Source organism: Camelus ferus, chromosome 22 (assembly GCF_009834535.1).
Source record: "Camelus ferus isolate YT-003-E chromosome 22, BCGSAC_Cfer_1.0, whole genome shotgun sequence".
NCBI classification, from domain to species: domain Eukaryota; kingdom Metazoa; phylum Chordata; class Mammalia; order Artiodactyla; family Camelidae; genus Camelus; species Camelus ferus.
The window spans coordinates 16811672-16822655 of NC_045717.1; the positions used below are offsets into that span (position 1 = coordinate 16811672).

The window sequence follows — 10984 nt, forward strand, 5'->3', positions numbered from 1 at the left end:
TCTGGCTGGAGCCAGACCAGTACCTGGGCGACCTTGTTCGTTGGCTGGGGCGGCCTCTGGTGGCCAAATGGGGCAACTGCAGTCTTGGTCACAGGGCATGGGGGTGTCCATCCAGATGGCCCCCCTCCTTCCGCCAGGCTATGATCCTGCCTCTGACACCCTCTGTGGCTCTCTGTGGTCCCCTTTGCTTGGTCAGGGATGCTAAGTGAACCCCTGCTAGGTCTAGGTCACCACGGAGACCCGTGAACTCAAAACCCAGCCTCTTTGGTCAGATCCAGACCTGGCCCCCTGTCCACCACTCACCTCTCAACCTCACTTTCCTCAGCTGGGGACTGGAACAAAAATGTCCTTCACCTCTTCAGGTCATGGGACAGATGGAGACAAAGCTGGCATACACTAGGCGCTCAGTAACTGCAGTTGTCACTCTCAGAAACACATAGGAGAGGGTGTATAGCTCAGTGGTAGAGAGCCTGGGTTCAATCCCCAGTATCTCCGTTAAAATAAATAAATAAATAAACCTAATTACCCCCTCCCCCCGCAAAGAAAGAAACTTTTAAGAGAAGGGCAGGGACTTGAGATGGGGTGTCGCAGGCAGTCCTAGCTGCCCCTCCAAAGGATCTCACTGGCCAGCATCCAGCCCAGAAATCCCCAAGGCTATAATTTGGCAGAAACAACTCACCCTTTTTCTTGGGAAAATGAAAAGGAAACCGAAACCTAAAGCCTGGGCTGTCCTCTGCCTGCAGATTTCGTGTTCAACACCTCCAAGTCAGAGGACCCTCCCAGAACTCATCATTGGTCAGCACAGCTCCTATGCTTATAAGGGGGCAGCCCCAGTCCACAGAAGGTTCCAGCGCCCTTCTCTAACTCCCATCCAAACTCCCTACTGGCAGATCTGGTTGGCACCCACTTTTTATCACTACAGCCCTATGCCCATGCTCGACTGCTATAGGAAGTTGATGCAGCGGGGCCGCAAGCTGCCGGGATGGCTGTGGTTTCTGCTGTTTCTGATGGTGTTGGTGGTGGTGGCTCTGCTTGTGCCCCTGATCATCTTCACTATCAGGGCCAACAGCAAGAGCTGCAAGGATGGCCTCCAAGCAGAGCAGAAGTGTCAGAACTCCACCAACCTCCTGCAGCGGCAGCTAACCCAGACCGAGGAAGTCTTACAGGAGACCAAAGCCCAGGCCACCATCTGCATCCAATCTGTGGTAAGCCACTGCACCCACTAGAGCGCCCTGTGCTCGGGGCGCTCTCACAGGGCCTACGTGGAGATCCATCAAGATAGACTTTGAAACTGCCCCTGGATATCCACACCACAGTTTGGGAACCTCTAAATTCTTCAGGGTGCTGGTGTCAGGGGGCCTTAAAAGTCTCCAGAGCACCCCAATCGGGGATTTCAGCAACCCTGCTAGGATGTGGGGGGACTCTCCAATTTCCAGGGCACTGATTTGGGGGAGCTAGAAACTGCCCTCAGGCCCCAGTGTTGGGGAGAGGAAGCCCCCTCAAGGGATTGGGATGGGGACTTCACCAGGTCCCAGAGAAAGAAAGGGCTCTTGATACTTCCACTGCGTCTAGACAGATTTTGAAACCTTCACTTGTGTCCTGGTACAGGGGACCTTGACACTCCCATTGGACATGTAACTTTGGCTCCAAAGTCCCCCTGGGTTCTGGTTTGGGGAGAACCTCTCAAGCTCCCTGGGCAATAGCCCAGGGGATCTGGAAATTTCTCCTAGAGTTTAGGCATGGGGAGCCTCCAAAGTCTCTTGTGGGGGGTCTCAAAACTCCCATTTTGAGGATCACAGTCTTATGGGTGGCCCTGGGAAGATGGGAATTTGTGGCCATTCTTCAAGGTGGGAGATTGAGGTGCAGGGAGGGTTGGAGAGGAAACTGAAGAAGGGGTTGGACCTGAGCTCCTCTGACCCCAGGACCTAGGGAGGGATCCAGGACCCAGGGACAGAAGCCCGGTTCCTTACCCCCCCCCCCTCTATCCCAGGAGACCCTGAGGGATTCCCTGGAGAAGGAGAAGGCTCTGGGTCGGGAGCAGCTGGCACGTGCAGAGGAGCTTCAGGGTGAGCAAAGCACAAGTCCAGGGTCCCACGGAGGGGGCTCAGAGGGGTGGGCCAGGTATTGAAAAGGACTGGGGAGGGAAGGTCCCAGGGTTGGGGTCAGGAGAGAGGTCCCGGGCCAGAATCCAGTTGGAGGGGTGGGGAAGGGAGTGGGCCAGCTTTCCAAGCTGGGGCTGGAGGAGGGCAGGGTTGGAGGGGGTGGGGTCAGGCAAGGGGTGTGGCCACCGTGTTGACAGGGCCCCTGATTCTGTCTCCCCGCCTCTCTCCACCAGATGAGGTCCTGACATTGAAACAGAAGCTGAACACTTTGGAGGAGGCAGAGCGACAAAGGTCCGAGATGACGCCCCTCAGGCCACGCCCCTTTCACCCCACCCCCAAGACTCTGGACCCCTTTGGATCGGAGAAACTCATCGTTGCTCAGGGAGCAAAGTTTAAAAGCCCCAGCCTTGTCCCTTGTGTCACACAGCCATGGGTTGGCCAGTGCCCACTCTCCTCCCCAGTGACTTGGTGGTGGGTGGAGGAGTGGAGATTCTTAGGGGAGAAGCCTAGAGCTGCTGGAGCCATCCAGCAGCTGCCAGAGTTGTCCCTTTCTCTACTCCAGAAAAAGAAGTGAGGCCTCAGCAGCTAACAGCTCTTCCAGCTGCTGGAGCATCCTGGGCTTCCTGATCACTCTGAACATGTTGATCCTATGCCTCTAGTCTTGGCAGGGCTGAGGTCCCAGGAAGCCGGCCGGTAAGGAGGGGAGTAGCCAGGGGGAGAAGCTGAGAAGGGCCGGGAGTCAGGGATGGGTCAGGGCCTGGGGAGGTGACCTGTCTGCGGAGGTAGAGGGCTGGGCACAGAGGAGAAGGATCTTGGAGCGGGACAGAGAGCTCCCTGAGGAGGGAAGGGGCCCTGGAGCCGGGCGGGGCTTCAGAGGGGGCGGAGCCCATGTTCTGTCCACCTCTGAGTCCCTATTTTGATGTCTTTTAGGCCACAACCTGGACTGGTCCGGTTCCCACTCAGCTTTCTCAGGGGACCACATGGCAACATGGTTGGGGGGGTGGGGAATGGGGTGGCAGCAGGGGGTCCATGGGGCAGCTCCCGAGGGATGCCTTGGGAATGGAGAAGTAGTGGAGTGGGCCCAAGGCTGCCCTAGAGCTGGGGAGGGCATGCAGAGTGCTTCTTGCTGTTACGGTTTCTAGAAGGTCACTTCCTTCTGGGGTCTTTGGGCCCCATTGAGGGGGGAAAAAACCTTACTCTAAAGTTTTTGGAGTATTATTGTGCCACCCCAAGCATCTAGGACCTGCCCTGTGGGCAAGGGTGGACACCTATTGACATCTACACCCAGCCTTCCCTGTTCTAGAATGTCCCCAGGAATCCCTGGGGTTCCAGCCAGCACCACTCCAGGGCCTCCCCAACCCTTTCCTCTGCTGGGATTATCTTAAAGGACTCTACACCCAGGTCAGTGCTCCCTGCCTGAAGGAGAAATAACAAAATGGCCACACTTAGGCTAATTCCTGGCCCTATTCTTGCCGTTTGATTTAAAATGGTCAGCAAATCTGATTGACCGGACACTGGCCCCAGCCCCAGGCCCATTGTTAGAGTTAGAGTTAGAGTTATTAACCTCCTTGTTTATTTTACCTTACTCTGGCAATTGAAGTTTACAATCATGTTTGGAATTTGAGTCATTCCCCCAGGAAGGGAGTCATGGGACAATAATCCTAGGAAAATGACCAGACCCCTAGAAGTTCCTCCTGGTGCCTGATGAATCTGATCAGATAAAGAAGGTCATGGGCAGACACACCAAGATTCAGACTATGGAATCCTCTGCTTCCAGGAGGAAGATTTAACAGAGACTTTTGTTAATTAATGTCCCCTTTTACACCCCAATTTGTTCACTGTATAATCACTAAGCCCCAGCCCTAAAACGGGCTCACAGTTTTGAAGGCACTAGCCTGCTGTGAGGCCCCTTTGCCTGGCAAAGCAATAAAAATACCTCTTTTCTTCTAAACCCTAAGATCTGGTCTCTGAGTTATTTGGCTCGTCAGGGACGGAGCTGATCTTTCAGCAACATGCCTGCAGAGTGGTCTACTCCCATCTCCTCACCGGATCTTCTCCTAATAACAGTGGTTCCAGGAGGAAACTGAGGCTGTGAAAGAGACACTTTGTCCTGGTTCCCAATCCCTTCCCACAGAAAGTGCAGGGCTCGGATTCAAATCTGGATCTGCAGACACATACAGACCAGGCCTGTGTCACAATGCCCCCCTCTTCTACATCCCCCAAACCCTTATTCATCCTGCAGTACCAAGCTCTGGGAGCCCCTCCTCCAGAGAGCCTCTCTGCTTCTCAGAATTGAGGGCTACGGTCTGACAGACCCTTTAACCCACTTTCTTGCATCCTCCCATGCCCCACAGTTCCCTCCTCTTCCTTCCTCTAAGTTCTCCTGGAATCCCAACTATTGTCCAGGCAGCTTCCTGTATGTGGCACTGGGGGTGGATGCTTGCATCTACCCAGAATTCCCAGAATTCTGCACTGCCCTCAGGTCCCCTGGTCCCCACTCAGATGGTTGGTAGATTCCCCCTCTATGGCTTCTGCTGTCCTCCTAGGGACCCCCAAACACCATCCCTGCCACAGGCCCTCTGACCCCCTTGTCCCCTAACTTCCCCTTGCTCCAATCCCCCTCCCCCTGCCCCAATCATTTCTCTGGAACTTTGTCAAGTTCCTTCCTGCCCCACAGCCTTGACTAGTGAGCAGCTCCTGCTGCTAGGGACACCCACTCTTCACTCTGAAGTTCGAGGGCAAGGTTTCTCAGCCTCAGCATCCTTGACATTTGGGGTCGGATCGTTCTCTGCGTTGGGGGGCCGTCCTGTGCACTGTAGGATGTTAGCAGCATCCCTGGCCCCCACCCTCTAGATGCCCGTAACACCTTACCCCCAGGATGTGGCAACAACAACAAAAAATGCCTCCAGACATTATCAAGTTCTCCTTTTCCCTGGGGAGGTGGGAGCAGAATCAATTCCAGTGAAAACGTCAGCTATAGAGGGCAAGTCTTGGGTCCCCCTCACTTCTGTCGGAGCCCTCACAGAATCCCTTTACAATGACTGAGTCACTTCACATTCCCTTCAATAGCCCCACCTAACAAATGAGGAAACTGAGGTCCAGAGAAGTGATTGGACTTGTTCAGGGTTTCTCAGCTGCTCAGACTATGGAATCCTCTGCTTCCAGCAGGTTCTCTCAATTGCCAGTAAGCAAGCCATTCTCACATGACCTCAGTCCATTCCCACCCACACCCAACATCCTCCACCCCAACTCCCAACTTGGGCTACTGGAATGTCCCCAAACAGCACTGCCCCACCACATCTGAGCTGTGTCTCGCTGATGGAGGGAGACAGGTTTGCCAAAGATCATGGGTTCAACCTGCTCAGTTTCTCCCTCCAAACCCCCACACAAGGGCCGGGGTATAAACTTCTCTCTTTCCAAAAAGTGCCCCTCTTCCCTGGCTGGCTGTGACCCAGCCAGGGGTTGAGAAGTCAGGACTAAGGGGTGCTACAGGTCTGGGGGGTAGGGGGTGGTCCAGCTCCAATGGGAATCTGGCAGGGACCAGCAGCTGCTGTGTGTCCCTGGCCTGAGACTTGGCCTCTCTGGGCAGTTTCTTTATGTGACGTGGGAGGCAGGGAGGGACACAGATTCTAGTTCACATTTATTACATAACTGCTGTGCTCCAGGTCCATGCCATGGCAGAGGGAAGGAGGCTTTGCGGGCTTTGCCTTTTAGGGGCTCACCCAGTCTGATGGGGGAGGCAGCCAGGAACCAAACACATAAGACATAAAACTACAGCAGAGCTGAGGAAACTGATCCAAAGCAGCCTGACTTAATGGGGAAGGGGGAGGGTTCTGGAGGAGGAGGTACTCTGGTAGACAGGGGAGAGCTGGTAAGGAAGAGTTAGCTGGGCAAAGAGAGAGGATAGGGCCCTCAGGCAGAGGGAACAACCAATGCAAAGGCCCTGGGGTAGGAATGCACTTGCCTGAAGACTGTTGAAGGCTGGAGGGAGTCGGCAGGAGGAAATGACATCAAATACTTGCTAGGGGCCTTGCAGGGGAAGGAGGAAGAGAAGGGGGAAGGATTAAGATATGGGGAAGGGTAGAGGGAAAATGGGAAGATGGTGGGGAGACAAGGGGGAAAGTAGGGTGAGCGAAGAGGAGGAGGAAGGGAGATGGCAATGGAGGAGGGCCAGGAGGAGAAGGGGGATGAGGGCCCAAGGGGAAGAGGAGGATTTGATTTGCCACAGGGAAGGGAAGCTAGGGGAAGGGGATAAGTTGGCCTAGATTCATGTTGTAAGTTTGCCCCCTGGTGGCCTAGTGGAGAACAGTCAGGGAGATGGGGACTGTCCATCCTTGCATCTACCCTCTGGCCCTCACAGCAGGTCACAAAAAGTGTGGCAGCTGGAGCCAGGCTGACTTCAGTTGCTCATGTAGCCTCGGTTTCTTCATGAACAGAGTGGGGACAATATACACCTAGACCTTCGCAGAGCATCCTCCTGTGGAAGTGAGTGCTATGTGCAGATGTGCTCATGTGATTCCCAATAAACCCAGTAGGGCAGGAGCTGCTGTCGTCTTAACTTCACAGAGAGGGAAACTGAGTCTCAGAGGACAGCACATGGGATGCAGAAGCGAGACTGGAACCCAGGACCCCCAAGTCCCGTCCTGGGCTCGAGTAGCCTGGACTTGCCCCTGGCACAGGTCCAGCCCCTCCCAACAAACTAGAAGCCACCGCCGGGCGGGGCGGAACCGTGGGTGTCCCTGGCTCCCCAAGGTGCCAATTAAATGCTCGTGGCCGTCTGGGGTTAGAGCTGTGGACGGCGGCATGGCCGAGCAGGGGCCGGAGCCGGGACGCGCATGGCGGGTGTTCGCCCTCTGCGGGGCTGCTGTATTTCTGGCAGCGGTGGCCGCCGGAGCAGCCCTCCTGGCCTGGAATCTGGCCGCCTCGGCCTCCCGGAAGCCTCTCTGCCCAGAACCAGGGACTAACACCACGGTGCCGCCTGGGGACCCGGCGCCCGAAGTCGAGGAGCTGCGGCGGCGGCTGGCAGAGGCGGCCCAGCGCGAGGAGGCCCTGACCAGGCAGCTGAACCAGGCCGAGAGTGTCCGTGGGCAGCTGGAGGAGGCCCTAAGGGCCTGTGAGGGCCGCCAGGTACGTGGGTAGGGTGGGGTGCTGGGAAATTCAGGCTTTGGGGGAAAAGGGCTTACATACATCCCCAGGGTCCCTCCCCTGGGCCTTGGTTTCCTCAGTTCTTCAACTGAGGGAGGCAAATGAGAATAGCACGGTAATTCCTTCCAACTCCTACATTGCCAGTTCATCCTTGAGTCTACCTTCTGACCAAGAAGGCTCCACTCTTCTCTGCTATTTGCCAGGTCAATGGTCGGTAGCTAGGGAAGCCCCAGACCCCTGAGCCCACCTGGGGAGGCCCTGTGCTAACCCTCCCCCCAGACACCCACTCAACACTCCTCCCCAACCCTCCACTCCCCCAGCCCCGCCAGTGTCCAGCAGCCCTATTTCAAGATAGGGACATTCAAGTCACCTGTAATTAAGAGGCTAAAGTTGGCCTCTTGGGGGAGGTACCAGCCAGGTCCTCCCTTTTCCTCTTGCCACCTCCTTCAGACTCTTTCTTAACCCTTCCCAGCCCTGGGCCTCACAGAAAAACCATCCTCAAAGTCCCAACCATTCACATTTATTGAGTAACTACTGCATACCTCTGCGTACCCCGCCCAGTAGTGGCTGGGCAGTGTGTGAATTTTAGAAACTGAAACTTGCCTCTCCTGCCTGCCTAAGTGAAGGACTTGGGGCAGCCAAGTTAAAGGCAATCTGCCCTGGGTTCAAATTCTGGCTCTGCCCCTCTATTGAAGATTCTCTGAGGAAGTCAGGCCAGTTGCTTTGCAGAATGTCTCACAGAAGTGACTAAGGATACCCCAGAAACCCAACATTGTTAAACACCAAATTGGCTTGTGTTCGTTTAAAATCCATCGGCAAGTCTACAGCTAGGATTGGAACCAGTGTCTGTCGGCAGAGCTAAACCTTTTCTACACCCCGTTGATCTGGAGTGGGGATTGGTGGACCTGGGCAGAGATCTCCTTCCAGTCAGGCACCAGTCACCACTTCGTACCCCAGACTTCAGAGACCACTTCCGTGTTTTACAATTACAGGACGCTCAAGGACATTGCAAATAAAGCTTAAGGAACATTAGTGTCGTCTCAGTCTCCCCTAGAAAGGGCGGGGCCAATTCACTCCTTCTCCCATTCCCCCTACCCGCCTCATTTCCTCTCCACTCTGCAGAGTCGGCTTCAGACCCAACTGATGACACTGAAGACTGAGATGGACGAGGCCAAGGCACAGGGGACCCAGATGGGGGCTGAGAACGGGGCGCTGACAGGTGTGTTGGGGTGCAAAGGAATGGGCAGGGTTAGAGGTGAGAGGAGCCTAGAAGGTTCCTACCTATGCAAATGACTTGCACAGGTGCAATCGCACAGGTGCAAACGTAAAGCAAATGAACACGGAAACTTGTGAAAGAAATGCACATAATATGCAAAGGTTCTGCAAATGTCACAAAACAATGCAAATGCAACAAAATACGCACACGCCATGTAAGGACTCCCCAAAGCAATGTAAACCTATGAAAAGCTATGCAAATGGCACGTGAAGGTCATGCAAACAGCACACAAGCTTAAATCAAATAAAACAAATTACGCAAATAGTTGGCCGACTATAAACTCGGAGCGGGTGTGCGCGGGGCGAGAGCCTGGTCTCCAACCTCACCGGGTTCCCTGCTCCCGCAGAAGCCCTGGCGCGCTGGGAGGCGGCGGCCACCGAGTCTGCGCAACGGCTGGACGAGGCACAGCGGCGCGCGCGCGCGGCCGTGGCCGAGGGTGAAGCCTGCGCAGCCCGGGAGGCGGCGCTGCGCGAACGCGTGTGAGTGAGGCCGGGGCCGGAAGGGGTGGGGGACTGGGCCGTGTGGGCGGGGCCTTAGGAGGGGCGAAGTTAAGGTGCTGGAGTAGAACCTGGGGGTGGTGACGCAAGGTGGGCTCTTTGGGGGCGGGAAGCCCTGGTTGAGGAGGGCACTCTGGAGGCTTGGTTTCCTGGAGTTGGGGGCATCGTGGGGGCTCCGGGGAGGGCGAGGAGTGAAGTGAGGGTGCAAGAAAAGCGAATATCGAGGGAGGGGCTTGGGGCCTGGAGGCGAGCTTCTGGGAAAAAGTTTGGGAGTCCCTGGAGAGGGGTCCTGGAAATGGCCAGGGGTGGAGCATGGGATCTCTGAGGAGTGGGGTTCCCAGGAAGGAAGAAAGAATGCTGGAGAGTCTCCAGGTGCTGACAGGTCCCTTCCCCCTTCCCGGCAGTAACGCCCTGGAAGCCCAGATGGGCCCCCAGCGCAGACTGCCACACCCACGGACCCGCTCGGGGTCCCGACCCCGGCCAAGCCCCCGCTCGCGCTCTCGCCCGGGAACATCGGGAAGCTGCCGGCGACCAGCGCGGCGCGCACGAGGGTGAGTCAGCCCCCAGCAAGACTGGGGCTCCAGGCCAGGAGGACGGACACTGGGGGCCCCGCAGGGACACATATAGAGGTGCCCACGCTGGATGAGATACCCAGTCTACACCCAGCAGCGCTCAGCTTTTGACCCAGCTGCCGCCCTGAACGGAAAGTGTTCAGAAAGAAGACCCGACCCTCTCTCCCTGACCATCTAGTGCTTGTTCTACAGACGGAAAAACTGAGGTCCATTTGGTCACAAGGTGAGACAGTGCAGAGCCAGGGCCTAAGTCCCCTCTAAGGAAAGTTTTGTCCACATCCCACAGATATAAGGACTTAGGGTCCACCCTGGCCCAGGAGTAGGCTGAAAGAATCACTTCTCTCTGGTCCTCAGTTTACCTTGTCTGTAATTGTCGGAATCATGAGAGCCAGCAGATCCTGGACACCAAAAGCTGAGAAAGATGGCACAATAGGAAAACTATAGACCCCTCTCCCTTTGAGGAGGGTACAATTCCAAATGGAATTTTAGCAGAGAATCATGTAACACATTTTTAAAATACACCTTAACATAAAGACATGTGCCTGAGATGCAGAGATGGTTCAGTATTTGGAAGTCTGTTCAGAAAGTTCACCATACTGATGGATCAAATGAGAAAAATTCTGAAGAATTTATCATAATAGCAACAATTTCATGTGAAATTATACAGTATTTGTCTTTCTCTGACTTATTTCAGTTAACATAATACCCTTCAGAAGCAACCATGTTGTTGAGAATGGCAAGACTTTTTTGTGGCTTAGTAATATTCCGTTGTATATGTATGCTACATCTTTATCCACTTGCTGGACACTTAGGTTCTAATCTCTCAACCTTAATCTGATTTTGCCAACTGTTCTGATAATGTCCTTTTTAACAAAGAAGTTATAACAAGGAGTCCTGGTTTACACATTGTATTAATCTGGAATATTCCTCAGTCTGTCTTTGCCTTTCATGATGTTGGCGTTTAAAAGCCCAGGCTGGTTATTTTGCCGTGTCTGAGTTTGGGTTTTTGTGATGATTCAACCTAATGATATTATCTGCTGTTGGTATGACTATATATAGAAAACCCAAGAGAATTAGTGGAAACTCTCCTATATCTTAACAACTCTGTAGAAAATCTTTTGGAAGAAAAGAAAGATCCATTTCAGATAGTTTTTTTAATATCCAGGAATAAACTACTTTCCTTAGTATGTAAGGATCTCTTCTAAATTAATTTCTCAAAAAATAACTCAGTAGAAAATAGGCAAAGAACATCGGCAGCCAGTTCAAAGAGACACACAAAAATGTGCCTAGTCTCGTTCCTCAAGAAGCAATGCGGACTGAAACTATATGGTACCACTTCCTACCCATTCACAGGGCAAAGATGAAAATAAAAACCAATTAAAAGTTTGTGAA

At 54.1% G+C, this 10984-nt stretch overlaps 2 protein-coding genes and 1 long non-coding RNA gene across 3 annotated transcripts; all 3 read left to right on the forward strand.

Annotated features, from left to right (window-relative positions):
* Positions 1–680: 680 nt before the first annotated feature.
* BST2 (bone marrow stromal cell antigen 2) lies at positions 681–4059 on the forward strand. Its single transcript, XM_032465317.1, has 5 exons — positions 681–1205; positions 1991–2066; positions 2336–2393; positions 2665–2795; positions 3033–4059. Exons 1-4 carry the CDS (start codon positions 696–698, stop codon positions 2759–2761), a joined length of 741 nt encoding a protein of 246 aa, XP_032321208.1. The 5' UTR covers positions 681–695; the 3' UTR covers positions 2762–2795; positions 3033–4059.
* Positions 4060–6176: 2117 nt separating this feature from the next.
* CCDC194 (coiled-coil domain containing 194) lies at positions 6177–8709 on the forward strand. Its single transcript, XM_032465316.1, has 2 exons — positions 6177–7229; positions 8370–8709. Exons 1-2 carry the CDS (start codon positions 6597–6599, stop codon positions 8538–8540), a joined length of 804 nt encoding a protein of 267 aa, XP_032321207.1. The 5' UTR covers positions 6177–6596; the 3' UTR covers positions 8541–8709.
* Positions 8710–9030: 321 nt separating this feature from the next.
* Positions 9031–10984, forward strand: LOC116659021. The gene is made up of 2 exons (XR_004314291.1): positions 9031–9110; positions 9425–10984. It is a non-coding gene; the product is annotated as an uncharacterized LOC116659021 (long non-coding RNA).

Coding starts and splice junctions, on each gene's coding strand:
- BST2 (XM_032465317.1), top strand. CDS start 696: ATGAAAAGGAAACCGAAACCTAAAGCCTGGGCTGTCCTCTGCCTGCAG. Junction 2,067..2,335: donor ACGTGCAGAGGAGCTTCAGG/GTGAGCAAAGCA, acceptor TCTCTCCACCAG/ATGAGGTCCTGACATTGAAA. Junction 2,394..2,664: donor GAGGAGGCAGAGCGACAAAG/GTCCGAGATGAC, acceptor TCTCTACTCCAG/AAAAAGAAGTGAGGCCTCAG.
- CCDC194 (XM_032465316.1), top strand. CDS start 6,597: ATGTGCAGATGTGCTCATGTGATTCCCAATAAACCCAGTAGGGCAGGA. Junction 7,230..8,369: donor GGGCCTGTGAGGGCCGCCAG/GTACGTGGGTAG, acceptor TCCACTCTGCAG/AGTCGGCTTCAGACCCAACT.